Here is a 27881-nt window from a genome sequence, read left to right as displayed (position 1 = left end):
AACAAAAAGCAATGGGGAGATGAGGGGGAGGGAGGAGGAGCTTCAGGGGAGAGAATTGTAGAAGAAGGCCTAAAGCTTGCTTGGATGCAAGGTCCAGGCTAATCACAACATCGCAGCTTCTGTTTCTACTTCACCCTTTTCAAGGCTGAATTCTAGAATGTTCTACAGAGCTGAGCGCAGAGGGAAGAAAAGTCAATAGGCCACACACACACACACACACACACACACACACACACACACACACACACACGGAGCAGTGGCACAAGTGGTAAGGCTTTCGCCTTGTACTCGGATGACCTAGGACAGACCACGGTTTGATCCCCAGCGTCCCATATAGCCCCCAAGCCACGAGCAATTTTTGAGTGCAGAGCCAGGAGTAACCCCTGAGCGTTGTCAGGTGTGCACCCCCCCCCCAAAAAAAAAGCAGTTGGAAAAGTGACCTGCCACCTTTCGAAGGGGGAGTGCTTATGCCTATGAATTGCCCAGGACTCATCTCCTTTGCTGTGAGTTGGTTTAGGGCTGGGTTCAGGGGTTCCCCCATGGAATGGCCTCTGACTTCATACGCTAAAGACCCTTCTTAGAAACTTGGGGCCAGAGAGATAGCATGGAGGTAAGGCATTTGCCTTGCATTCAGAAGGTTGGTGGTTTGAATCCCGGCATCCCATAGGGTCCCCCAAGCCTGCCAGGAGCGATTTCTGAGCGTGGAGCCAGGAGGAACCCCTAAGCACTGCTGGGTGTGACCCAAAAACCAAAAAAAAAAAATTCTAAAAAAAAAAAACCCTCCGTCTCGGGCTCCTCCTTAGGCTAGAGTTGTTCTGAGCAAATCCCCACATCTCACTTCTCACCCACCCCAGGATTCTGTCTTTTTTATTTCTTTTTTCTGTCTTTTTTTTTTTTTTTTTTTTTTGGTTTTTGGGCCACACCCTGTGACGCTCAGGGGTTACTCCTGGCTATGTGCTCAGAAGTTGCTCCTGGCTTCTTGGGGGGACCATATGGGATGCCGGGGGATCGAACCGCGGTCCGTCCTAGGCTAGCGCAGGCAAGGCAGGCACCTTACCTCCAGCGCCACCGCCTGGCCCCTTTTCTGTCTTTTTTATTTCAATATATATTTTAAACTTTATTTATTTATTAAATTATTGATTAATTTGTTTCTGGCCACACCCAGCGGCGCTCTGGGGTTACTACTGGCTCTGTGCTCAGAAATTGCCCCTGGCAGGCTGGGGGACCATATGGAATGCCGGGAATCGAACCGGGTCCCTTCCGGGTCGGCCACATGCAAGGCAAACGCCCTACCGCTGTGTTATCTCTCCGGCCCCCCAGGATTCTGTCTTGTCTTCTCCTGCCCCACACTAAAAGAAGTGAACACGAGAAGCAATGTGTGTGGGGTTACAGAGGTTGGTGCAGGACCTCTGGTAGACTGAGACCAGAGATGGGACCTTCTTGGGAGCCAGTAGATAAAGCATTTGCCTTGCACTTAGCTAGCTTGGGTTCAACCCTCAGCATCCCATGTGATTTCCTGAGCACCATCAAGAGTGATTCCTGAGCGCAAAGCTAGGAGTAACTCCTGAGTATAGCTAGATGTGCCACCCCCCCCAAAAAAAAGTCCCAAACAAAAACAAGACCTGAAGCTCTTCAAAAGCTCTTCCTACACCGCCACTTCCATCATTACTTCCATTGCTGCCTTCCTGCCCTCCTGGCTGTGAACCAACTCTCCGGACAATGGGGAAGAAGGAGAGAAGCCTCTTCAGAGAATCAAACTTTGGGGCAGAGATTCCCCAAACTCTTTGACTGCAAAGCAGGAAGTGGACAGGCAAAGCTAAAAAGAAGTTTATCCCTGGGCCTGGAGAGATAGCACAGCGGTGTTTGCCTTGTAAGCAGCCGATCCAGGACCAAAGGTGGTTGGTTCGAATCCTGGTGTCCCATATGGTCCCCCGTGCCTGCCAGGAGCTATTTCTGAGCTGACAGCCAGCAGTAACTCCTGAGCACCACCGGGTGTGGCCCAAAAACAAAAACAAACAAACAAATAAACCAAAGAAAAAGTTTATCCCTGTGCCAGGAGGGACCCCTGAGCGCCACAAGGTGTGGGTCAGAAACCAATCAATCATTGAATAAATAAATAAAGTTTAAAATAAAAAGAAAGAAAGCATAAGAGTTAGATTCTGGAGTTCACTAAATAGCTCTTTAGCTGGGGCCAGAGAGATAACATGGAGGTGGGGTGTTTGCCTTGCATGCAGAAGGTTGGTGGTTCAAATCCCGGCATCCCATATGGTCCCCCAAGCCTGCCAGGAGCAATTTCTGAGCATAGAGCCAGGAGTAACCCCTGAGTGCTGCCAGGTGTGGCCCAAAAACAAACAAACAAACAAAAATCAGAAGATAAATAGCTCTTTAGCATAGAAGAGGCCTCAAGTTAAAACACAGGCCAGCTAGGGGCAGGAGAAATAAGACGTTATATGATACAATTTGCACTTGGCAGCTCTGGGTTCAATCTCAGGAACCACATACGGTCCCCAGAGTGAGCCCTGAGCACTGCCAGGGGTGCCTGTCCCTCCACATAAACAAACAAACAAACAAAATAAAAGCATGGGCCAGCTGAGGAAAATGGATCAGGCCATTTGAAGGTCCACATGCGTTTTTTCTGAAATAATCAGGTTTAAATGTCAGTGGCGCCACAAAGAGAAGGAAAATAACTTTTCAAGGCTGACAAGGTAAGAGCAGGGATCTGAAGAAGGCTTCCAGTTACGAAACTGGAAACATGTCACCCCCAAATCAGCCTCAGTTAGAGGGGCCATGGTGGGAAGAATACTTCAGGGGGAAGAAGGCCTGGACATCAATCCTGCCTGCATCCCTACCTGCTTACAGTGGCACTGCAATGTAGCAACACAAGGTGGCATCACTGCCTTTGGGGTGGCCTGTAGTGGGTGGGTGTGAGAATAATACACAGCTTGACTTTCGGGGGTTCCTTTGTCTTCTCCTTGGCTTTTTTTTTTTTTTTTTTTTTTTTGGTTTTTGGGCCACACCCAGCGTTGCTCAGGGGTTACTCCTGACTGTCTGCTCAGAAATAGCTCCTGGCAGGCACGGGGGCCATATGGGACACCAGGATTCAAACCAACCACCTTTGGTCCTGGATCAGCTGCTTGCAAGGCAAACGCCGCTGGCTGTGCTATCTCTCCGGGCCCCTTGGCTTTCTTTTCTTTTGGTGTTTGGGTCACACCCAGCAGCGCTCAGGGGTTCCTCCTGGCTCTCTATGCTCAGAAATAGCTCCTGGCAGGCTCTAGGAGGGGGCCATATGGGATGCAGGGATTCGAACCACCGACCTTCTGCATGCAAGGCAAACGCTTTACCTCCATGCTATCTCTACAGGCCCCAGCCTCAATTTCTTTTCTTTTTTTTTTTTTTTTGGTTTTTGGGCCACACCTGGCAGTGCTCAGGGGTTACTCCTGGCTGTCTGCTCAGAAATAGCTCCTGGCAGGCACAGGGGACCATATGGGACACTGGGATTCGAACCAACCACCTTTGGTCTTGGATCGGCTGCTTGCAAGGCAAACGCCACTGTGCTACCTCTCCGGGCCCCCCAGCCTCAATTTCTAAGACTTCCATAGTTGCAGCTTCTTGCTGGGACAGAAGGAAGGAGCCTCCTCCACGCAGGACCAGGCCCCACGCATCTTTCCAAGCTAGAGAATTTGAGTGATCTACACCCCAGTTCTTTGCCAAGTTCAGTCTCTTCTGGCCCCGACAGGCTTATTTCGAGAGCACTCAGCTTCCTCTTGTTCCTCATAAATAGGGGTTCTCTCTCTAATATGTTGCCTTTTTCTCCTCCTTGGGTTACACCTGGTAGTATAGTACTCAGATACCATATGGGATAACTGGTATAGAACCAGAGTTGACTGTACGCAAGACTAGTGCCCACCCTGTTGTACTTTTGCTTGCTCTTGATATTGCTTATTTATTTTTGGTTTTTGGGTCACACCCAGTGGTGCTCAGGGGTTACTCCTGGCTCTGTGCTCAGAAATCACTTCTGGCAGGCTCGGGGGAACATATGGGCTGCTGGGGATCGAATCCAGGTCCACCCCGGTCAGCAGCAAGCAGGGCAAATGCCCTATCCCTGTGCTATCTCTCTGGCCCCCTGATTATTCTATTTTGTCTTCATACATGCTGTTTTTTTTTTCATATTGGTCATTGATCTCCTCTCATTTCTATCCCCACTACCTCCCCACCAGGGCTGTCGAACCTGTCCTCTCTTCCTTTCCCCTCTTGTTTTTTCTCATCCTGTTTCTCTGGAAGCCAGTTATTGTCTCAAAATTTATGTGTTTTGTTTTGTTTTGGGGTCACACCCAGCAGCGCTCAGGGGTCACTCTGGCTCTACACTCAGAAATCACTCCTGGCAGGCTTGGGGGACCACATGGGATGCTGGGGTTGAGACCACTGTCCTTCTGAATGCAAGGCAAACACCTTACCTCCATGCTATCTCTCCGGCCCCATATCAAAATGTATGTGTAGCTATTTACTAAGCTTCTGTTTTGCCTTGTTTACCACTCTTTTCACTTTAGGGCTTACTCCTGGCAGGGCTCAGGAGACCCTGGGGATTGAACTGTGGTTGGCCACATGCAAGACTTTTCTGTTCTCTAAATCTCCATCATTTTTTTTTTTCGGGCCACACCCTTTTGATGCTCAGGGGTTACTCCTGGCTATGCGCTCAGAAATCGGCCCTGGCTTGGGGGGACCATATGGAACGCTGGGGAATCGAACCGTGGTCCTTTCCTTGGCTAGTGCTTGCAAAAGGCTTACCTCTAGCGCCACCTCGCCAGCCCCTAAATCTCCATCATTTAATTTTAACTTTTTTTATTTTGTTTTGGGGTCACACCCAGCGTCGTTCAGGAGTTACTCTAGGTTCTGTGATCAGAAATAGCTCTTGGCAGGCTCAGGGACCAGATGGGATGTCAGAAATTGAACCCAGGTCCATCCTGGGTAGGCTGCGTGCAAGGTAAATACACCCTAGTCCACTGACAATGGCAGCAGTTGTAGGATGGACCTGTTTGCAGCTGCCAGGGCTCCATCGGGCAGGGCAGAAAGAATTTCCCTGTCCCCTTCTGTGAGGGTTCCCAGAACCATTAGCTGCAAGTCTGACGTAACTTTGAGTGTTTGCTACTAGTTTCGCCTGTTGAAGAGTCTACGATGCTGGCTGATAAACAGACATGGCAATCCCCTCTAGATCATGGGTGTGGCTGCTTCGACTTTGGACATTTCTATCATTTTTAAATAGTGCCAGAGCATTTTAAAATGCTCAGTAATTCGAATACCCATTTCTGGATTTCTCCCCTTTGCCTAAATTCTCTTTTTTTGTGGGGGAGAGGAGGTGGGCCACACCTGGTGGTGCTCAGTACAGGACTAGGGATTAGATCTGGGACGGTGAAGTGCAAGGTCAAGTACCCTACCCGTTATCTTTTTTGGGGGGTGGGGTTGGGTCACACTGGGCAGCGCTCAGGAGTTATTCCTGACTCTATGCTCAGAAATCGCCCCTGGCAGGCTCAGGGGTCCATGTGGAATACCAGGAATCGAACCAGCATTCGTCTGGGGTTGGTCGCATGCAAGGCAAATGCCCTACTGCTGTGCTATCACTCTAGCACCCCATTGTTACCTCTGATTTTTGCCTAAATCCTTTTAAGGTTCAGAGTGATGGATTTTTCTCCTCCAGTTTCAACATTTTTTTTTGTTTTGTTTTGGGCCACTCCTGGCTATACACTCAAAAATTGCTCCTGGTTTGAGAGACCCTAGGGGATGCCAGGGATCGAACCCAGGTTCGTACTGGGTGAGTCCCGTGCAAGGCCTACCACTACCCTACCACTGTACTATCCCTCCGGCCCTTCTTTTTTCGACATTTTGTGGCACATACCTTCCACTCCTGTATATCAGTCAGTTAGTCATACAGCTCTCATTTCTCTGGAAAGCTGGAAGTTATAACTCTTTGCAGGGGCCAGAGTAGGGGTGCAAGGGGTAAGGTGTCTGCCTTCCCCACACTAGCCAAGGAAGGACCCTGGTTCGATCCCCGGCATCCCATATGGTCCCCCCAAGCCAGGAGTTATTTCTGAGTGCATAGCCAGGAGTAACCCCTGAGCGTCACCAGGTGTGGCCCCAAAAACCAAAAAAAAAAAAGGGACTTTTTGCTTTGGTATCTGTTGTAGGACCTAGCACCATGCCTGCAGAGTAGATATTCAATCAAGGATTTTAACTTGTCATTCTTCCTTATTTCTCCATAAACTCTTACCAAAAGGTTTTCCTGTAAGATTCCAAATAGTTAATGCTAATGGCTGAGCCTAAAACCCAAATGGTGCCTTTCCCCAAAAGGCCAAGCGAAAGGTCAAATGATTTCTTGCTGTTAAGGTCACCAATCAACAAACAAACACAGCCACAAGCTATTGTGGAGAGCAGCAGCTTCTGTCCAGAAGAGGCCACCAGGCCAAGGCCACGGCAACCAGATTCCTCTGCAAAAGTGAGGAGAGAAGGCGGCCTTATTCTCAGGAATATGGGCAGCAGAGGATGCAGAGCTGCAGAGAGCCCACTGCGGTCCTTTCAGGGAAGAAGGACCTTTCTTATGAGATCCGTGAAAAGTGAGAAAGGGCTGGGAAGATGGCTCAGTGGGCAGGATGCCTGGGTCCAAGCCCCAGCACCACATTATCTCCCAGGAGTGCTGGGGACAACTCCTCAGCACACAGACGTGCCCTGGGTTTTTTGTTTGTTTTTTAGGGGGCTCACATCTGGTGGTGCTCAGGGGTTCCTCCTGGCACTGCGCTCAGAAATCGCTCCTGACAGGCTGGGGCACCGTAAGGGATGCCGGGAATTGAACCAACGTCTGTCCTGGGTTGGCTGCGAGCAAGGCAAATGCCCTACCACTCTCTCCAGCCCCTCTGGTTCTGTTTTTTATTTTTGTTTTTGGGCCACACCTGGCGGTGCTCAGGGGTTACTCCTGGCTGTCTGCTCAGAAATAGCTCCTGGCAGGCACGGGGGACCATATGGGACACCGGGATTCGAACCAACCACCTTAGGTCCTGGATCAGCTGCTTGCAAGGCAAACGCCGCTGTGCTATCTCTCCGGGCCCTCTGTTTTTTAAATTAAAGAGAGCATATCCATGTTTCTGTGACTCTGCAGTGCTGAGCCCTGTTGCAGTTTTCTAGCAGTTTGAAGCAGAGGAGTCCCGTGGGTTTTCCTCTGGATTCCAGGCAGATTAGCGCCTCTGAACTCTGAGGGAGAAGGCAGCGTTTCCAAAGTTCCGCTTCTCGTTGGGAGCAGAACTTCGCCACAGGCTTCTCCTTCTTCCACCATTTCAATCTTCCGCTCTGAAAAAAAGAGCTTCGCAAGTCACCAAGCTTTAATGTCCTTTCCATTTTCAGGCTCATCCTGCTTTTTCTGTTTGGGGGCCACGTTGGGCGGTGCTTAAGGTTTACTCCTGGCTCTGCTCAGGAATCACTCCTAGTGGAGCGTAGGGGACCCCATGTGGTAGCTGAATCAGATTCAGGTTGGCCACATGCAAGGCAAAATGCCATCCAAGCTGCACTCTCAGCTCAGAGAGACTATTCTATTGCAAGGGGGGGGCAAACCCAGCAGCGCTCAGGGATTACTCCTGGCTCTGCGCTCAGAAATAGCTCCTGGCAGAAATACCTCCAGTACCACATGAGATGCTAAAGCTCGAACCCGGGTCCGTCCCGAGTTGGCCACGTCTAAGGCATACGCCCTACGGCTGTGCTATGGCTCCAGCCCCCAGCCCGACTATGCTATTCAAATCTCAGGTGTCTCTTTGCTTCTTCCCACACAACCCAAAGGATTTCTAGTCCGAGGAACCGACGGATAGTTTCATCAATAAATCAATTTATTTAAAAGAATATGTTACAATTAATTACACTAAGTGACATTTACCAAACAATTTTAGAGTGGTTAGCTCTAGAACAAGGATGAAAGAAACACTGTTAGCCATTATGTGTCTGTGTGTTTTTCTTTTCACATTTCTTAAGTCACAAATAAAAAATACAAGATACTGCAGTGAAAATACAAGTGGAGTTTCTTCCAAATAAATTAAAAGTGTGCATGGCCTAGGGAAAACGGAAGCCCAGCTCACTGGCTTAAAGGGTGGGGTGGGGTGGGGGGGCCTGGTATAAAACAAATGTCCAATTTCTCACGGTTGGCCAGCGCCTCTGATCCACGGTTCAAGCACCCCTCCTGGACTTGGCCCTACTCCGGAGCCCTCAGTTCCCCTCCTGGCTCCTGCGGCGAGCCTGGGCGAATATGTGCAGGGTCAGGAGAGGACAGTGGGAGGTGGGGCTGTCGGGTGCAGAGCCAGAACAGCACAGACCCCGTGTTCCCCTGAATGTTCTCGGCCCTTTTCCACCTCCCTCCAACGGAAGCGAAGAGGACAGGAGGAGCTGCAGAAGGGACCGGGCTATGTGCTACTCAGGTTCTACTCCCGAGTCAACCCAGACAGAGGACACGGTGGGAGAAAAAAGGAGGGCGCAGGGCCCCAAGTTTGCAGACTCTGCAAGTGAGAGAAAGAGACGCCTTACACTGCTGTACCAAGCGCTAGGCTTGCAGCTATGAGGAAACGGCCCAAGGCTATGGGTCTGGGGAACTGAAGGTGTCTCTAGCTGTGCCAGTGTGGGGATGGCAAAGTTGACTGGGTCCCCAAATTGCTCTGTCCAGACTGAGGGGCAGCCCTGCACACAGGAGTGCCCCTGTGCCAGGTTGAGGCAAGGCCAGGAGAGGGCAGGAACGTTACGGAGAGCCTAGAAGGTACATGACGAGACTTTTCCACAGGGGCACGCCACTCAAAGCCAGTCCTTCCTCCCGACTCGGGGACATTCTCAGCGAAAGAGATAGAAACTGGATGTGTGTGTGAGGGAAGGGGGGAGTGCAGTAGAAATGAGGATGTTCTGTCTGACTCCGGTGGGGCAAAGCAGAGGCACACACACCCCGCCCAACTTCCCAGAGACAAACTATAAAAGACAGACGACTGGGTAGAAGTGTCCCTAGGCAGGCCCAGGCCTGAGAAGGGAAACGGGGGCTGGGGGAGATGCAGAGGGAAAGGAGTTCACACTAACACGCTTCATGCAAAGGAGAGCCTGAAGCTCTGGAGCCCACGGCCACAGAGCAAAGAGGAGGGACGCGGGGCCCCGGGCTCCTGCCCTCCGCCTCCTCCTGCGGTCGTCAGCGGGGGCTTGCTTCACGTCCCAGCCCGGAGCAGAGGCGGTTTCTACCAAGATTCTGCTACCAGGCCCACAACCGAGGGGGGCCCTTACCCTGTGTCTCCGCAGCACCCACCAAACGCTATGCTTGAGAGGGACCGGAGCATCTATCTACCCTCCTGAGGGGCCCTGGCAGCATCTGCCCAGTGGTCAGCACCTGGCCAGCTGCACGGAGCCCAAAACTCGTTCACTGTCTCCCATGTGAGGAAGCGGGGCCAATGGCTGCTACGAGACCAGCCAAAAAGCAGGTGCCAAACGCCTCTGGCGCAGCTGGAAGCGGCAGATCAACATGTCTTCTTTCTAGGGTCCTTTGGCTCACCATGAAGTTCTCTTAAGCCAAGATGTTGACCTGTGTGTCAGGCCTACAGGTCAGGAATTGTTCTCTGCAACTTGTCAAGACTGCCATATTCTGGCGTCTCGAGCACTGTGACTCCTCCTGGCTTTGGAGAAAGGAAAGCCTGAGAGTCCAGGCTTCCCCCGTGGCGAGCAGTCTCGGAGAACAGAGTGAGAGAGAAAATATGGCCTCATAAAAGTCTACAAGAATAAATTACCAAAAAAAGGGGGAAACTTCAAGCCATAGTGAAGCTGCCCACAAGCCAACGGAGAGCTTCTGTTTAGAGGGTGGAGAAAGGAAAAAGCAGCAAAGGCTCAAAGCTGTGCTTCAGTTACATCAGACACTCTTGGGTTGGGCTGGAGCGAGAGCACAGCTGTAGGGTGTCTGCCTTGCAAGCAGCCAACACAGGATGGATGCCCGTTCAAATCCCAGCATCCCATATGGTCCCCTGAGTCTGCCAGGAGCAACTTCTGAGCGTAAAGCCAGGAGTAATTCCTGAGCACAGCCAGGTGTGACCCAAAAACAAAACAAAAAGAAAAAGAAAAGAAACTCTTGGGTAACATAACGCAAGGTTGCTCTTTTAGGAACAGAAAGGTTTAGTATTCACCTGACTGATAGTGGGACCACCCCAAATCAACCAGATTCCGACTGCTCCCTTTCTGGGTTCTCAGCTGGCTCAGAGGGGCTACGTTGGTACCAGCCGTGGTGGATACAGACTTCCGACCTGTGTCAAGTTTCCCCGAGGCCTTGGGACATTTATTTCTCTCAACACTGCTTGCTGTCTCAGGAAATCGCAGAGAATGGAGTAATTACAGATGTGGATTGGTCAGGAATGGAGCAGGGAAAAGTCTAAACGTATATAACATTTACTCCTTTCCCCAAACTGAGTCCGATCTTTGTGCCTAAAGGTATCTACTTGAACTCTGGTCCCTAATGTCCTACCCCTGCACCACAAAAGACGGGGGAGACCGGCCATTATGACCATATAGTGTTTCCCGGTTTTTTATGGCATCAACCTCCTGGGGCCCACCCTTCCCTTCTCTTCCCTTCCCTCCATTCCAGGCCAGTCAAGGGAGAGAGAGCATCAAGGGATCTTCAGGAAGCAGGAAGGAGAGGTGGATATGGCAGGAAGCCACGGCCAGGAGAGAAGTGAACCATGAACACGATCCGGGAAGGCAGAGATGAGCTTCTCCCTCCGAGCTGTGCAGCCGAACTGGCCTTGAGAAATACTTCCTCTGTCCGCCTAGCAGCCTCTTGGAAGATAAAGAAACTAGCTGCCCGCTCCTCAGACTCTAGTCTAGAGCAACCCATAAGCCAGAATCTTCACTCAATACAAAAAAGGAGAAAAAAAAACCCAAGCAGGTTGTAAACTTTTCGAGTCCTTCGTGAGGAGAGGTATTTTCCCTGTAAAATATTTTTTTTTCCTTTTTAGAGTTTGTTTCAAAATAAAGAGAGCAAGAGAGAAGTCATGAATCCTAGTGAAAGATGTGTAAAAACACAAGTTAAAAAAGGTACTGCCGTCGATATGAAATTTAAAAAGAAATATATATATGTATATACGTGCAGCTAATTAGCGTATATATAATTTTTACATACATACATATATATGTCCGAACAGTGCAAATGGATGGAGTTCATAGTTCCAGTTTTAAAAATCTAGTACAAGGAGCGTCCGTTGGGATGAGGTCCAGGCGAAAGGACAAAGATACCTTTGGCGAGTGGGTCGGGCTTTTGCTTCTTCCTTTTCCGGTCTCGACTCGGTTGACTCCTGGCGCTGACCAATCTGTTGTTGTCTACCAGCTCGATTCCCGCCATGGGAAACTCAGAGGGAGTATTAATAATATTTAGTGGAGGACTTTTTTTCGAATAAGACGACCTTTTCCTTTTTCTCTTCTTCTGTGTTAATGGTTACTCTATCTGACGTGGGAGACGAAAAGGCGATGGGAAGAAGGTGCGGGGAGGGGAGGGGCAGGAGAGGCTAGGTGGCCAGGTCCCTCTGCTGTGACCTCGCCATCTGGAAAATGTTCTGAAAGAGAGAAGAAAAAGGGAAGAAGGGTTACGGAGGCGGTTCTGGAATGCCCTCTCCTGTCTGTTGAACAATCTTTAAGACAGGACGGGATTGGGGGGGGAGACAGACGGAGACGGAGATAGAGAACATGGCGGTGACTGACTCATCATGGCGGCTTCTGTCCTACACAACTTCCCATGAAGAAGCACAAGAGGAGTGAAGGGGGGCATTTGCTGGCTGTAGCCCTAGTTCTGGCTCAGAGACTGATTGTGGGTTCCACTGGGCCAGCAGGCGCTGTAGCCCCTCTCTCCTCCCTCAGCAAACAATCACCGCCATATCTCAGCGCTCTCAATGACCTTCCTGTTTCTCAGCCTGAAATCTGAAAGCTGAAATCTGCTCTGAGATACGCTGTGCCCCAATCCACACGGGGAAACCAAGAGAGGGAAGAGAGGACCTGTGCCTGCTTCCAGAGCTCCATGTTCTTTTGACTATACTGGGAACAAAGACGTCACGTTGCTGATTGTCCCTTCTGAACCCTGGGAACATTTCCTTGGGGAGTCAGTAACGAGTCATCCTCAATCTTCCAAGTTCTGCTTGGACAGACCTGCAGGTCTAATAACTAGCAGCGAAGTGGTGGCCATCACTTCTGCACACACATTCTCTGGCTTAACCTGCGGAGGGTCCACTGAGTCTTCCCGCCAGCATGGCCAAAACTGAGGACAGGTGCCCTTCGGGTCAGAAACAACAGGGAGGGTACCTTGATAAATAGACTAACAGATTACAAACGGGCAAGGAAGGTGCCCATATGTCAGGAAGGACAAACGGCCTGTAGCTAATGGCTCTTCTGAGAAAGGGAAGCAGCCCCGCTAGAGACCCACAAATTTCCCTTGGGGTGAATATCCTGGTTGGAAGCTGGAGCAAGGACAGCGGTGAGTGCACTTGCCTCAAAAGTTCCATTCCTGGAACCTCAAACGACTCTCTGAGCACTACTGGGAATGATATCCCTGAGAAGATACAGGAGTAAGCCTGAAGCATAACTTGGGAGTGGCCCCCAAACCAAAAAGAGACAGAATGTAACCCTCTAGAAAAGCAGCAATGGGGATGAGGACAGAAGCCAGCACTTCCGAAAGAAAGCCAGAAGAAAAAAAACGAATGCAGAAACGGTTGAGAATTACCTCTTTTCTCCACTTGAGCTCGCAGAACACTCGCTCGAAACACTCGTGCATATAATTGAACTGAAAAACAAAGCGTGCGCCCTGATTTCTCAAAGCCGAGTCACCCCACCCCACAAAACCGCCCAATCTAGGAAACTACCCCCATCCCTCTGCTCTCGGCCCCCCAGCACTCTTTTGCCTCTTCTTCGGCTCCTTCTAGTGGCAACTCCTCGAGGCGGGACGTGCTCCCACTCAGGGAGAGGCAGGACTCAAGCAGATTCAGCTCTGCAAGCAAGTGCAACGCCCATGGCTCCCTCCTCGCACCTCTAGTCTAAGGGCAGCCTGCACGAACCCCGGCGGCTTTCCAGGCTGACAACTCACGTATGGGGTGAAGATTTTGACCCATCGTGGCTTCTTCTCTCCTCGCGCGTACTCGAAGCAGAAGGCCATGCCCTCCTCGTCCGTGTCCCACCGCTGCATTTCGTCCCATTCGAACGCTATGACCTGGTTCTGCCCAAGGGACAAGAGGACAAGAGTGAGCGGGCTGGTCACTGGGGCCAGCTGCTTCGGAACCCGCCTGCGGGGAAGGAAGGAGCTCCGGGGAGAGACAAAGACTGGGACTGAAGAATGAAAATCAATCACAGTGGGGCCGATAGAGCAATAGAGAACACAGCGGTAGGGCATTGGCCTTGCATACGACCGACCCAGGATGGACCCAGATTTGATCCCTGGCATCCTGTATGGTCCCCAAGTCTGCCAGGAGCGATTTCTGAGTACAGACCCAAGAGGAACCCGAGTGCCGCCGGATGTGCCTCTTCCTGCCCCCCAAAAAGAACTCTCTCACAGTGAATTCAATGTCTCTTTATCTATCCTGGTCAGTCCAATGTTCCCCTCGTTTTCCCTCAGAAAAGAGCCAAAAGGCCACCGAAAGAGCATCGAATTACCCCCACCCTGTCCCAGACTGTGCTCTCACCTCCAGCTGGCCTTCCTCGGTACAAGCATGGAGTTTAAAGTGCGTGATGCTGATGGCTGTGATGACGTGGCCCTTCCTCCTGGAGTCACAGGCACAGTGTGGGAAGTTGATCTCGTTGTAGCCCTCGCAGGTCCTCAGCATGTTGAGGTACTAGGAAAGTCGAGGATGGGCAAGAGCGGAGTCAGCATGGAAAGCCACGACGGAGAAGCGCTGATGCATGGCACAAGACAGAACGAAGAAGAGCTTCTCTCGGCGCACCCTTACCCCACACCCACTCCTGAAGCGGGAAAAGACTGTGAAGCGACCCAAAGCCACGTCCAGCTCCGACCCTAGGGTCTCACGGGGTCCCACGTCTGAGTTCGCAGAGTCGGGAAGTCACAAGCAGCACAGAGGCTCAGGCTGCCTGGGAGTGTGCATCAAGGAAGAGATGAAACCAGGCTCCAAGGAAAGAAGGGATCTCGTGCTTCCCCTGAGCTATTACTTGGTCAAAAGATCTGAGACTTGAGATCAGAACAATAGCACAGCAGGTAGAGCATTTATTTGCCTTGCACGTGGACGACCAGGTTTGAACTCCGGCATCCCATATGGGGCCCCGGGCCTGCCAGGAGTGAGTTCTGAGTGCAGAGCTAGGGGTAACCCTTGAGGGCCTCCAGGTGTGGCCCCCAAACCAAATAAATAAATAAATAAATAAATCTGGAACTGGAACAATAGCACGGTTGGGTAAGACGTTTGCTTTGCGTGCCGCTGACCCGGGTTTGATCTTTGGCATCCGATAAGGTCCCCTGAGCACTGCCAGGAATGATCCCCAAGTGAAGAGCCAGGATTGAACCCTGACCACTGCCAGATATGACCCCAAAACAAAACAAAACAAAACCAAAAGTCACAAAAATCTCAATGGTGAAAATTAAGCTACTCTGTATCCCAGGGAATAAAATATTTACAGTAAAATACACTTGGGGGGCACTTCAGGCAGTACTCGGAGCTAACTTGCGGCTCTACACACAGGGATCTCCCCTTGCAAGCTCAGAGGACAGAAAGCAGTGCCCAGGATTAAATCTGGGTTTGCTGAAGCAAAAGAAGCACCTGCATCTCTTCCTCTTCTCTTCGCTCTGCCTTTGATTTTTGATCCTCTCCTGGATTTGCACTCAGGAACCAATCTTGGTGGTTCTCAAGTGACTTTTTGGGGTGCCAAGAATAGAACCTGGGTTGGCCACATGCAAGGCAAGCGCTTTACCTGGTGTATTATTTCTCTGTCCAGGCCCAATGAAAAAAAAAAAAAAAGAAGTACAATGCCTTCCCAGAGGGTTGGTGGGAGGGAAGAAGGCCTTGGGAGGGAGAGAGAGAAATAAACTGTTGAACTGGTGGCAGGAAATGCACACTGGTGAAGGCTGTTATACAGCAGATGACTAACTGAATCGTGAACAACTTTATCAGTGGGAAAAAAACCAGTATGGACCATCTTGTAACCATGCTGTTTAAATAGAAGCAAATTCTACCCTACCTCTAAAAAGAAAAGCAAAGAAAGAAAGGCAGAAGACTGCAACGAGGCTTCTGACACTTGATCCAAGTCACCGTCCCAATACGCTCCCAGGTGATCTTCCGAGAGCTCACTACGCAGTACATTCTACTCAAAGACAAACGTGGGGGTCAGGGGAAAATAAAAGACTGCTGGTGTCTTTCATCCCAACATGCTAACAGAGAACAAGGTGCTTTCTTGGAGAGACACCACTGCTTTTATTTTCACAGATTTATTTTGGGTTTTGAACCAGGGTGCTGAGGAATCCGTCCCAGCAGTGCTTAGGGAATCACACGGTGCCAGGGATCATATCCAGGATCTCCTGCATGCAAAGCAAAGTAGCTAACTTGGCCTTCGGAGCCATTTCCCAGAAAACGCCCTCTCTTCCACCTTGACCAATGCTGTGGTTGGAACCAAGAGCCTTGCAAGTGTGGCGTACGTGTGTGGCGAGTGTTCGACTACCGAGTCACGCATCATTGACTTAGACGACAAACTGTGGCTATCACTTGGTTATCCAGGAAATTGGCACAAAGATTCCCTAAAACTACGGTGTGTTTTGTGAGCTGTCCTTGCGGGATACCGGGAAAATAAAAGAGAGCAGGCTGATGATAGCCAGGGACAACAGGGATGAGGACTAGGAGAACCAGTCCACGGTAGGAAGGAAGCGTGCCACAAAGAACATCAAGACTGAGAAGTGGTCGAACTGCTGAAGGGCTCACAGTGGTCTGGCAACTCGCCATAGTGGTCTGATTTCATCTTTGGTCTCTCACACACACACACACACACACACACACACACATACACACACACACACACATACACACTTCATTATTACAGAAGTGGTACCAAGGTATCTGGCCTCTACGGAGTTCTTGTCAGCTCTATGCAAGGCAAACATCTCACTCGCTGAACTCTCTTGGATCCATAAACCGGCTGATTTCTTGGGTACCTTGTACTGTGCCTAGCGTACATTTTTTAAGGAGCTTTGGGGCCATAACTGGCAGGGTTTACTCCTACCTCTGGACTCAAGGATCACTCCTGGTGGAGTTTAAGAAGCTGGAGCGATAGCACAGAAGGCAGGGCATTTGCCTTGCATGCGGCCCACTCGGGACAGTCTTGTGTTCATCCCTGGCATCCCCTATGGTCCCCTGAGCCTGTCAAGAGCAATTTCTAAGAGCCAGGAGTAACCCCTGAGCAATGCCGGGTGTGACCCAGAAACCAAAAAAAAATTTTTTTATCTTTGGGGACCAGAGAGATAGCACAGCGGTAGTGCGTTTGCCTGGCACACAGCCAATCCAGGACTGACGGTGGCTTGAAACTCGGCATCCCAAATGGTCCCAAGTGCCTGCCAGGAGTGATTTCTGAGCACGTATCCAGGAGTAACCCCTGAACGTTGCTGGGTGTGGCCCAAAAACAAAGAATCTTATCTCTGGACTAAAGAAGCAGTATAGTGACACAGCTGACCCAGATTCAATTTGTAGCATCTTATACAGTCCACTGAGCCCTGCCAAGAGTGATTTTCACAAACAGATGGGTAAGACCCCCACACACACACTGGGGAAAAAAAGAATTTTATCTTCATCATATTTAATGTTTGGCAAAATTTTTATAACGCTTTTATGAAAAACAAGATTATCATTTGGTTGTTTCAATAGTCATGTACTCGTAAGTTGCATAATGAAGTTATACAGCTTAGAGCGATATAAACTTTTCTGAGTTGAGGAACACGATTGATTTACATGAAGGTCTAGGATCCATCCTTATTATAATTTTACATTAAATCAAAAATCAGGTTGTAACTTTTTTTCAAAATGCCTGGCTGAAATAACACGCTTAAGAGGCATAAAGGGACATTTCATACATAGATCATGAAGACACAACCTACCGGGGGCCGGAGAGATAGCATGGAGGTAAGGCGTTTGCCTTTCATGCAGGAGGTCATCGGTTCGAATCCCGGCGCCCCATATGGTCCCCCGTGCCTGCCAGGAGCAATTTCTGAGCCTGGAGCCAGGAGTAACCCCTGAGCACTGCCGGGTGTGACCCAAAAACCACAAAAAAAAAAAAAAAAAAAAACCAAAAAAAAAACACAACCTACCATAACCATTTTCCTTTGTTCGTACAGCTTCTGTAACTGGTAAGACTTCTCTTCAGCTTTGATGTAGCCTTTCTTCACGTCATCCACAGCCTGTGACCAGAACAAAAGCAGGGAAGAAAGGTATGTAAAAATTGTTATCCGGTATATTCTAGATGAAAAAATAAGGCACAAATTTATGTTCAGAATAACTTATTTATCTGGACCATCATCATACATTAAATTTCCTTATGAGGTTTTGTAAAATCAGTAGCGTTTAAAAAATTTATCTGAAAAATAAAATAGTTATCTGGCGGGGCTGGAGAGATAGATGGAGGTAAGGCGTTTGCCTTGCAAGCAGAAGGTCGGTGGTTCGAATCCTGGCATCCCATAGGGTCCCGAGAGCCTGCCAGGAACAATTTCTGAGCGTAGAGCCAGGAGGAACCCCTGAGAGCTACCAGGTGTGGCCCAAAACAAAACAAAACAAAAAGTTATCTGGCAGGGCAACCAGATTGAGAGCACAGCGGGTAAGGTTTTTGCCCTGCATGTGGCAGACTCAGGTTTGATCCTCAGCATCCCATATGGTCCCCTAAACCTGCTAGGAATAATTTCTGAAGTAATCAGGAGTAACCCCTGAGCATTGCCAGGTATGGGTAAAACCAAAAACCAAAACCAACAAACAAAAATGCATCTGACATATGCTCGAGAACTGTTTTCTAAACACAAAAAAATATCTTGTTTCTGGCGTTAAAGAACTTGAATTTGGGTTAATGTATTTATATGAAACAGAGGGCATGGATAAAATACAACATGAATTAAGGGCAACATAAAGGGTAGTCGAAATACACAATATACTGAATAAGTGGTATATGCAGTTGGCACTTAAAGAACTTACTGCTATTATAGTTATCAGGAAAGCCTTGGCTGGGAGCCCAGGGGTGGGTAAGTAGAAAAACTCTAACTCAGGAAAAAAAAAACACGAATCTGAATTTACATTTAGGCAATTTAAGGCACGTGTCTGACATGAAGGAAGAATAGATGTTAGGGGACAATAAAATAGGGGATAATGCTGAATGAAAAGGTTAACACAACTATGATTCATCCTAAAAATACAAGCAGTTTTGGAAACGGGTCAGAGAGAGGAGAGCTGGCACTTCAGATGGTCACTGAAAGACTGCCAGGTTTAATTCCTGAGTGCAAAGCCAGGAGTAACCCTTAAAAGAGACTCTTAAAAAAAAAAAAAAAAAAAAAGAAGAGGGCCCGGAGAGATAGCACAGCGGTGTTTGCCTTGCAAGCAGCCAATCCAGGACCAAAGGTGGTTGGTTCGAGTCCCGGTGTCCCATATGGCCCCCGTGCCTGCCAGGAGCTATTTCTGAGCACACAGCCAGGAGTAACCCCTGAGCATCGCCGGGTATGGCCCAAAAACCAAAAAACAAACAAACAAACAAACAAACAAAAAAAAAAAAAAAGAGGGGCCAGGGTGGTGGTGCAAGGGGTAAGGCATCTATCTGCCTTGCCCGCACTAGCCTAGGACGGACCATGGTTCAATCCCCCGGCCTCCCATATGGTCCCCCAAGCTAGGAGCAATTTCTGAGCCCCACTGGGTGTGGGCCAAAAACAACAACAACAAAAAATCACAAACAAACAAAAACCAGGGCTGGGGCAATAGCACAGAGGATAGGGCATTTGCCTTGTACACAACTGACCCCTTTGAATCCCCAGCATTCCCAGCATAGTCCCCCAAGACTGCCAGAGTAATTCTGAGCACAGAGCCTAGAGTAACCGAGTGCTGCCAGGTTTGGCCCAAACAAACAAACAAACAAAATAAAGCACCCAGCAGAGATGAAATCAAATACTGTGATATTAAAAAATGTTAAAGACTTGTGTACACAAAAGGATTATGAGGTAATTGCCAGAAGAGATGAAATCTTACAATTTGCTGCAAAACAGATGAAACTGGAGGATATCGTATTAAGCAAAATAAATCAGGAGAAAAGAAGAGTGCCTAAATAATCTGACTCGCATAAAGAACAAAAACAAAAACAAAAACACAAAGAAATAATCATTTGGTAACAGTGACAAACCACTTACAGTATTGAGGGTCACCCATAAATTCTGGGAGTGGGGAGGGGGAGACAGAAAGAAATAGATTAGGAAAGACAGAAAAGGACAGCAGTGGAGGGTCTTGGGCACTCTGGTGGTGATGGAAGATGGAGTCATTTTGAACATCACAACCATCAATATGAACACGCTGTATCCATGTTAGCTAAATATTAAAAAAAATTTAAGCAATTACAGAAATTCAGACTTCAATACTAGAGGGGAGTTTACTGTCTTAAAGGGTCAAGTGCCTCGCACGCAGCGAACCCCAGGTATGCCTCCCTTCCCCCATGAAGACAGTAATGTGTGTTAGGCAAACAGTTCAAAAGGATGACTGCGTGTGTTGGATGTGGGAGGTCGGGGCTTGCTGCCCAGCACCACACGGTCTCTGGAGAAGAGCCTGGAACAAACTCCTGAGCACTGCTAGGTGTGACTTAATCCATCTCCTCTAAAGGCAATAAAGTACTAAATTAACATTTTTGTTTGTTTGGGGGCCACACCCAGTGATGCTCAGGGTTTACTCCTGGCTATGTGTGTGTGCTCAGGAATTAGCCCTGATAGTTTTTGGGGACCCTCTAGGATGCTGGGGATCAAACCTAAAATGGCACGTGCAAGGCAACTGTCCTACTGGTTGTGTTACTTCTCCGGCCCTAAACTAAATCTCTAAAAAGGTAATGCTGGAGCCAGAGAGATAGCATGGAGGTAGGGTGTTTGCCTTGCGTGCAGGACAGTGGTTCGAATCCCGGCATCCCATATGGTCCCCTGAGCCTGCCGGGGGCAATGTCTGAGCGTGGGGCCAGGAGTAACCCAGAGCACTGCCGGTGTGACCCAAAAACAAATTAAATTAAATAAAATTAAAAAGGTGGGGCCGGCGTGGTGGCGCTAGAGGTAAGGTGCCTGCCTTGCCTGCGCTAGCCTAGGATAGACTGCGGTTCGATCCCCCGGCGTCCCCTAGGGTTCCCCAAGCCAGGAGCAACTTCTGAGCGCATAGCCAGGAGTAACCCCTGAGCGTCACCAGGTGTGGCCCAAAAACCAAAAATATAAAAAATAAAAAATAAAAATAAAAAAAGGTAATACTGATTCGTATATAAATATCAAACGAGGTGAGCTAAAGGAGAGAATAAAATGAGAATTAATCATGTCATAGTATTTTATTTAATGTGTTTTTGTTTTTTTGTTTTTTTGTTTTTTTTGGTTTTTAGGCCACACCCGGCGGTGCTCAGGGGTTACTCCTGGCTGTCTGCTCAGAAATAGCTCCTGGCAGGTACAGGGGACCATGAGACACCGGGATTCGAACCAACCACCTTTGGTCCTGGATCGGCTACTTGCAAGGCAAACGCCGCTGTGCTATCTCTCCGGGCCCTTAATGCGTGTTTTTTTTTCTTGCCACACCCAGTGGGCTCGGGGGACCAAATCGAACCCAGGCTGACGATGTGCAGAGGCGAATGCTCTCCCTGCTGCACTCTCCCTCCAATCCCAATGTCACAGGTTTCCAAGCATGAAGAGAAGCAAGGTCTTAGAGTGGGAGCAATATGGAGAGAGGAAGTGACAAATTGTCCACCGGGAAGAGGAAAAGAAGTCCAAGCGGGACTTGACACAGGGAATATCCTCATAGAATAATTTCCCAAAGCATTCTGAATCTAACTTCAGAGAGTTAAGACACAGACATTAGGCAGGGGCCCACGTATCAAAAGGCTGGCAGGTAAGGTCAAAAACGATCTGCCTTTGTCTTCTGTTTTGCGACGGGGAACCCAGGGCATGACACAGGCAAGGCAGACATGTGCTCAGTCGTGGAGTCACAAACCTACATTCTAACACTCTGTCGATCTTTTAAGAAAAAAAGCTTGCAGAACAGAATGAATTTGGGATTGAAGAAAGCGACGAGTGAGAGACAGTGAGAGAGAGAGAGAAGAGAGAGAGGAGAGAGAGGGGGAAGAGAGAGAGAAGAGAGAGAGAGGAGAGAAAGAGAAAGAAAAAGAGAGAGAGATGCTTTCCATAGAGGAGGAGGAAATAAGAGTGGCTTAACAGTCACAGAGTTTGAGTTTTTGAAAGAGGAAACATGTCCGGCAACCTGTAGCACAGGGACACGAACAGGGGCTGGGAAAATAGTACAGTACAGAGGGTAGGACGCTGGCCAACCAGTAGGACCCCCAGCGTCCCACATGATTCCCTGAGCACTGCTAGGAGTGATGCCTGGGTGCCGAGTCAGGAGTCACCCCCAGAATCACCACATCAAGAACTAAACATAACGAAAAGAATGTGAAATGTTATTTAACGGGCCCAGAGAGATAGCACAGCGGCGTTTGCCTTGCAAACAGCCGATCCAGAACCTAAGGTGGTTGGTTCGAATCCCAGTGTCCCATATGGTCCCCCCGTGCCTGCCAGGAGCTATTTCTGAGCAGACAGCCAGGAGTAACCCCTGAGCACCGCCGGGTGTGGCCCAAAAACCAAAAAAAAAAAAAAAAAAAAAAAAAAAAAGAAAGAAATGTTATTTAACATCACTGAACCATACACTGTAAAATGTTCAGGGCGGCACTGAAGAGCCAGAACAGGGTGACTTGCTTTGCACACGGCTCACCTCAACTTTAGTCCCGGCACATGACATCCTGAGCACTGCCAGGATGGCCTTGAGTTCAGACCTCACTCCTGGGTGCCAGGTGTGGCCCACCCCCCACGAAAATGCTGATACCCCTTCTTTTAAGAAAGGGAGGGAGGGTAATAGATCTATTAACCTTTACCAGTTCAGCAAAATATGCTGAGTATTAACCAGATGTAGAGTTTGGGCTTGAACCAGCCAGTATGCTTTGAGGTTAGTGAATTTTCCACTTCACAAAACAAAGAAAAATACTCTCATAATGATAAAATATATATACACATAATATCTGGGGATTAATTTAAGGGGGCAGTATTATCAAACTAAACTCAGAACTAAATTAGGCAAGAGTTGAATAAAATAAAATCATTCTAGAAGTAAGAAATAGTTCAGGTGAGGGCCTGCCAGGAGCGATCCTTTAGCACAGTCAGGAAGGAATCAGCCCTGGACATCACCTGGTATGGCTCTAAAACAAAACTTGTCCATTGGGAATACCGTATTTCATTAAAATGATTTTTCTTCAGTTAAATCATAAATTAAGGACCAGAGAAATAGCTCAATAGCCTAAGTGCATGTTTTGTATGCAAGAGACCCAATTTCGACCCCCAGCATAGCATGATCACCAAGAGCAGGCCAGGAATAATCTATGAGCACTGCTCAGTGCAGAAAAATATTTGTAACTTCATTTATTTTTGTATTTTTGTGGCTTTTGGGTCACACCCAACAGCACTCAGAGGTTACTCCTGGCTCTACGCTCAGCAATCACTCCTGGCAGGCTCAGGGAACCCTATGAGATGGCACATGGGATTCAAACCACTGTCCTTCTGCATGCAAGGCAAACACCCTACCTCCATGCTATCTCTCCGGACCCAAATATTTATAACTTTAACCAAAATACAATTAGAATAATAATGGACACTTTATAAAGTATTATAAAAAGGTGTCAATATTTATATGATTCCTGTATAGTTGCAGAGTAGTAATCTAAAATGACAGTAATTTGACTATATTAAAAAGTTTGAGGTGAAGAATACAGGCATACAGGAAAAAGAGGAAAGGAAAGAACTAATACACCCTTATTCTCTGTAGTGGAAAATTAAAAAATAATGCTTGAGACAGCAAAATAAATTAAGAGAAATATAGCCAAGTTATGAAAGATATAATCTACCAACATAGCATATTAAGAATATATTAAGACCATTTGACTATAATAGCCAAGAGGATGGAATTCAATATAAAACAAAACAAGTTGGCAATGCTAAAAAGCTACAAGAAGGGGTTACCAAGTGGAGGCTGAGCTGTTTTTCATAGCCATCAATCTAGGAGTTTGGTGCTTTTGACTCTGTAATTTTGTTTTAAAAAAAAACTTTGGGGGCCGGGCGGTGGCGCTGGAGGTAAGGTGCCTGCCTTGCCTGCGCTAGCCTAGGACGGACCGCGGTTCGATCCCCCGGCGTCCCATATGGTCCCCCAAGAAGCCAGGAGCAACTTCTGAGCGCATAGCCAGGAGTAACCCCTGAGCGTCACAGGGTGTGGCCCAAAAACCAAAAAAAAAAAAAAAACTTTGAAAATGTGGTCATTATGCTCATTTTCTGCTTAAAGTAACAGTAAGTGTATCAAAACCCCAGAATATCTGTTTTTAAATGTACTTTCTTGAAAGAGCCCATTCTTGACTTAATCTTATCAAGCCACCAAGCCACCAAATTTGTTTCACATCTGTAAATCCCAGACTGCACGGCCACTTGACAGCTCAAAATTGTTTAGTGTTAGCCCAGTAGGATCACAAGAAGTCTAATGGGAAAGTTCCCAGTAATCTACCAAGGTCAGTGAGCATAAACAAACAGTAAGGCTCAATTATCAATTAGGCCAGTAAGTCCTTAGACAACGACTTCAGGGAACATCACGGAGAGACAGAATCATCACTGTGAAGCCGGAGCAATAGCACAGTGGTAAGTCATTTGCCTTGCACGTGGCCGACACAGGGCAGACCCCAGTTCAAATCCCAGTATCCCGTGTTGTCCCCTGAGCCTGGCAGCAGAGCTAGGATGGACGAAACCCTGAGCGTGGCCGGATGTGACCCAAAAACCAAAGGAAAAAAAGAAAAGAACCATCATGGTGAACTGATCCGTGTTGATCTAAGTTTCGAGAATTTCATTCGCCTTCGTGTTATGACAAGCGATCTGAAGTAAAATTTGTGTTTGCAATGTAGCAGCCTAGAATGATGGATGATAAAATGGGGACACCGGTCAGATGAAGGGGGTACTCTGCTGGAGGGATTGCCTGGAGCGACCAGATGATAAACAAGTTGGAGAATCACAGTGCTAGGATATCAATGGAGACAGGACACTTCGAAGATTCACTTGGAAGCAAGACACCGACGTTCCAAAGAACCCACTAGGGACCAGCCATGACCCATCACCACGTACAAACGGAGAAACGGGTCTTTCGAGAGACATTTCACTCACCTGATGAAAGAAATAGGTGACGGCGAGGTCGTTGTCATTCAGGAGAATCTCCTCTTCCGTGGTGAAAAGCCATTTTCGAATGGTCAGGCAGGTGCCCGGCACAGCGGATGTGTAATTCTGGACGTAGAGTTTATGAGGAAATTCGTTGGGTGCCAGCTTACGTACTGGAGAGGAAAGGAGAGAACACAGAAAAGAGAAATAAGAAATCTTCCGGGGATAAACTGTCAAACAGATGGAGAATGACAGGTCCTCATGAGCCAGAAACGGCCTCTGATCTTTCAGGGGACCACAAAATAATCGTCTAGTTAGCCAAATCTATCACACGGCCAGTTAAAGTCTAAAATTCACTGAGATCCATCATCTGATTAGCTCTTACTACAAATTTTGTGAAAAATACCCTAGACATTATCTGGGAAGTGGCAGCGATGTCAGTGAAAATCTTTAGAGAAAGCCTCTCCTCTTATTCAGTTACGGTGCATTAGGGGGCTGATGCTGTAATTCTCAATAAACTGTTTTCTGTTCTCTTTGTTAAGAGCTGCGAGATGCTCTCCCATTGCACCACTGCAACCCTAAGGCAATTCATCAAAGTGAAAAATCTCTTGAGTAGCATTATTTCATAAGCAGGGAAAACAAAAATCAATTTTAATATCTAAAAATATTTTAGAGCTCAGTTTTCTTCTCTTGGTGTTGACTTGGGCCTTTCACGCTGCAAAACTAAATTTACCGTTTCCCATAGAATTTTTTTAAACTCTATTCATTGATTGATTGTGGTTTCTGGGCCACACCCAGCGGTGTCCAGCGGCCACTCCCAGCCCTGCACTCAGAAATCACCCCCCCCCCCTGCAAGCCAGGGGACCACATGGGATGCCAGGAATCGAACCGGGTCCCTCCCCGGGTCAGCGGCATGCAAGGCAAATGCCCCACCTCTGCGCCATCTCTCCAGCCCCATCCCATACAATTTAAAAATTAAAGTTTAGTTCAGAAAAGAATTAAGACAAGAATTCAAGGATACCAATTCCCCAGCAGTCTTTGTCAGTTTTCCTTCTTACTCCTTCCTATAGGGAGTCAAGAAGAGAATACACAGAAAAATGGCTGTTTCAGGGAGAATTTAAAGTCGACCTTGATTTGGGAGAACACAGTGACCCAATCAACCGTGTCCCCTCTGTGGAACGAGGAAGAGGTAATTACTATTAACTCTCATTCAGGCCTCGATTGAGTAATCCGTCAGTCCTTCCTGATTCCAGAGAGGGAAAGAATTTAGGAAAAGCTCTTGTGGTCTTTCTGGTAAGAAAAATAAATCACTTCTCTTTCTCCTTTGATCTCTCCCCTCTCAAGAAGCTTGTGTATTGGTTTTTTGTCAAGGCATGCAGCACGCATGTCTCCATTATTAGAGAAGCATGCACCAGACGTGCCTTTTGGCTTTCCTGGTGCAGTGCCTGATTTCCCCCCAAGAAATGTATTTCAGCCAGAAGGCCCATTGGAGAAGTCAATCATAACCCCTGCGTGGATTATTGGCTATATTTCTGACATGGCTGTGACATTATATACCTCTTTACTTTTATTTATTTTGACTTTGTCTCCTTTGCATAACTAGAAATTCGGCCTTAGTTATCCTGCAATCTTACAGAAATTTTCAGCGCCAAAGACTGCTAAATTCCCCACTGGCTAGTATATTTGCAACCCAAAGGTGGAGCCAAGCAACTTGCCTTTTCCTGCTTTCAACTTCATGGTGCTAACAATAGCTTCTGCCTTTCTTGAATACTACTTTCTGGAGGCTGGGAACTTCTTGCAAACCAGAACACCTCCATCTCAAGTTTCGCCTTACTTCTAGCAGGGCTCTTTCTCACCTACATGGCTAGTTGTTTAGATATGCATATTCTAGGGCTTGGTATCATTGTCTTCCTTCTCCTAAGATCCTCTGCCCTTTGTTCCCCTGAAAATACCTTGCACACCAGAGTTGTGCTTAAAGTGTCATCAGCTGAAAAGTAAAGTTTGTCTCTGGTCTCATAGAAGTGGGTCCCCATACAATGCATTTTGTGTGGTCTCAATTATTTCATATTTCATATTCGTCCGCTCGCGTACCCGCTTTCCTCTCGTGAAAGTACTGTGACCCACGAGAATTGCTGAGACGCATCACGTCCACAGCTGTTTTTATTTCTATATTATCTCCAGTCCCCCTTTATGGTCTTAACACAACCAGTGTGAACATCACCCTTAGCTTTTGTTGTTGGGGGGCCCCACACCTAATTATTCAGAGGTTGGTCCTGGTTCTGCAGGAATCACTCCTGGCAGTGTTCAGAGACTGGAACCAAGATGGCGCACATAAGGCTCCCCCTTAGCTTGGATGAAATAAAACTTAGGGATTTCCTGCTATCATGCAATCAAATGTTCTAGAAGTGACCTGTTGATAAACACTTATATACTTCTATATATGCATAAACACGTATACACAAACCTATGTATTTACTATTAAAACAAAGAGTGCAAGTCTCTTTCTAACTCCTGAAAACAAAAAAATATATGCTTAGAAAAGAAAATAACGGTTGCCAATACTTTCCAGGGAGTCAAGACCCTGTGGAAGTCTTAGAAAGGAGCAGGGGCAGCGGTAGAAAGTTTGCCTTGCACACGGCCGACCTGGGATGGATCCAGTTCGATTTCTGGCATCCCATATGGTACCCTGAGCTTGCCAGGAGTGATTTCTGAGTGCAGAGCCAGGAGTAACGCAATCCCTGAGCATCGCCACCAATTAATCGATAAACTGTTTTAAAAAAAAAAAGATGGAGCAGATTCCCCTTTCTGCATGAACACCCCATACTGTTCCAAAAGAAATGGCCTAGGCCTTATCATACTTCCAAGCCACCTGATCTGTTCAGATCTAGAAATCCTGGAGCCCGCAATTATGTACAACTTCAATAGTCCATTGTAGTATCCGCCCAGTAATATCACAGGAATCTGATGGGAAAGTTACCGAGCGACCTACCAAGCTCAGTGGGTCTCAAGAATACAGAAGGTGCAAAAAATACCAACCACAGCCTAGTAAATCTTTTGATACAGACTTTAGTAACAACATGGAGAGATAGAACAACCATTTCAAACTGACCCATGTTGACTAGGTTCTGATCATTTTATTTGACTTTGGGTTGCAACAATATAAAATAAATTGGTTTGTGTCTGGGCCAGCGCCATAGCACAGCAGGAAGGCATTTGCCTTGCATGCGGCTGAGCCAGGACGGAACCAGGTTCAATTCCCATATGACCCCCCCCCCCCCCGACCCTGCCAGGGGTGATTTCTGAGCGCAAAGCCAGGAGTAAACCCCCAAGTGTCGCCAGTTGTGGCCCAACCACCCCAAAAAAAATTTGTGTCTGCAAGGGGGCAGACTAGGGTGAAGGGTAGGAAATTGGGGACACTGATGAAGATAGGTCATAATGGAGGTGTGATTGG

General features: G+C 47.9%; 1 protein-coding gene across 1 annotated transcript in view; it reads right to left on the bottom strand.

Moving 5' to 3' along the window:
- Positions 1–11113: 11113 nt before the first annotated feature.
- The window catches only part of SNX27 (sorting nexin 27), a 58788-nt gene continuing 42020 nt past the window's right edge, over positions 11114–27881 (bottom strand). Inside the window, exons 7-12 of the mRNA XM_049765997.1 lie at positions 24440–24603; positions 17309–17398; positions 13698–13847; positions 13106–13234; positions 12746–12805; positions 11114–11588 (exon numbers count right to left, since the gene is read on the bottom strand). Coding sequence (XP_049621954.1) covers positions 11541–11588; positions 12746–12805; positions 13106–13234; positions 13698–13847; positions 17309–17398; positions 24440–24603 — 641 coding nt within the window. The 3' untranslated portion in view covers positions 11114–11540. The remainder of the gene's footprint in view (positions 11589–12745; positions 12806–13105; positions 13235–13697; positions 13848–17308; positions 17399–24439; positions 24604–27881) is intronic.

This window comes from Suncus etruscus, chromosome 19, assembly GCF_024139225.1.
Source record: "Suncus etruscus isolate mSunEtr1 chromosome 19, mSunEtr1.pri.cur, whole genome shotgun sequence".
NCBI lineage: Eukaryota > Metazoa > Chordata > Mammalia > Eulipotyphla > Soricidae > Suncus > Suncus etruscus.
This window is presented reverse-complemented; position numbering and strand designations above follow the sequence as displayed.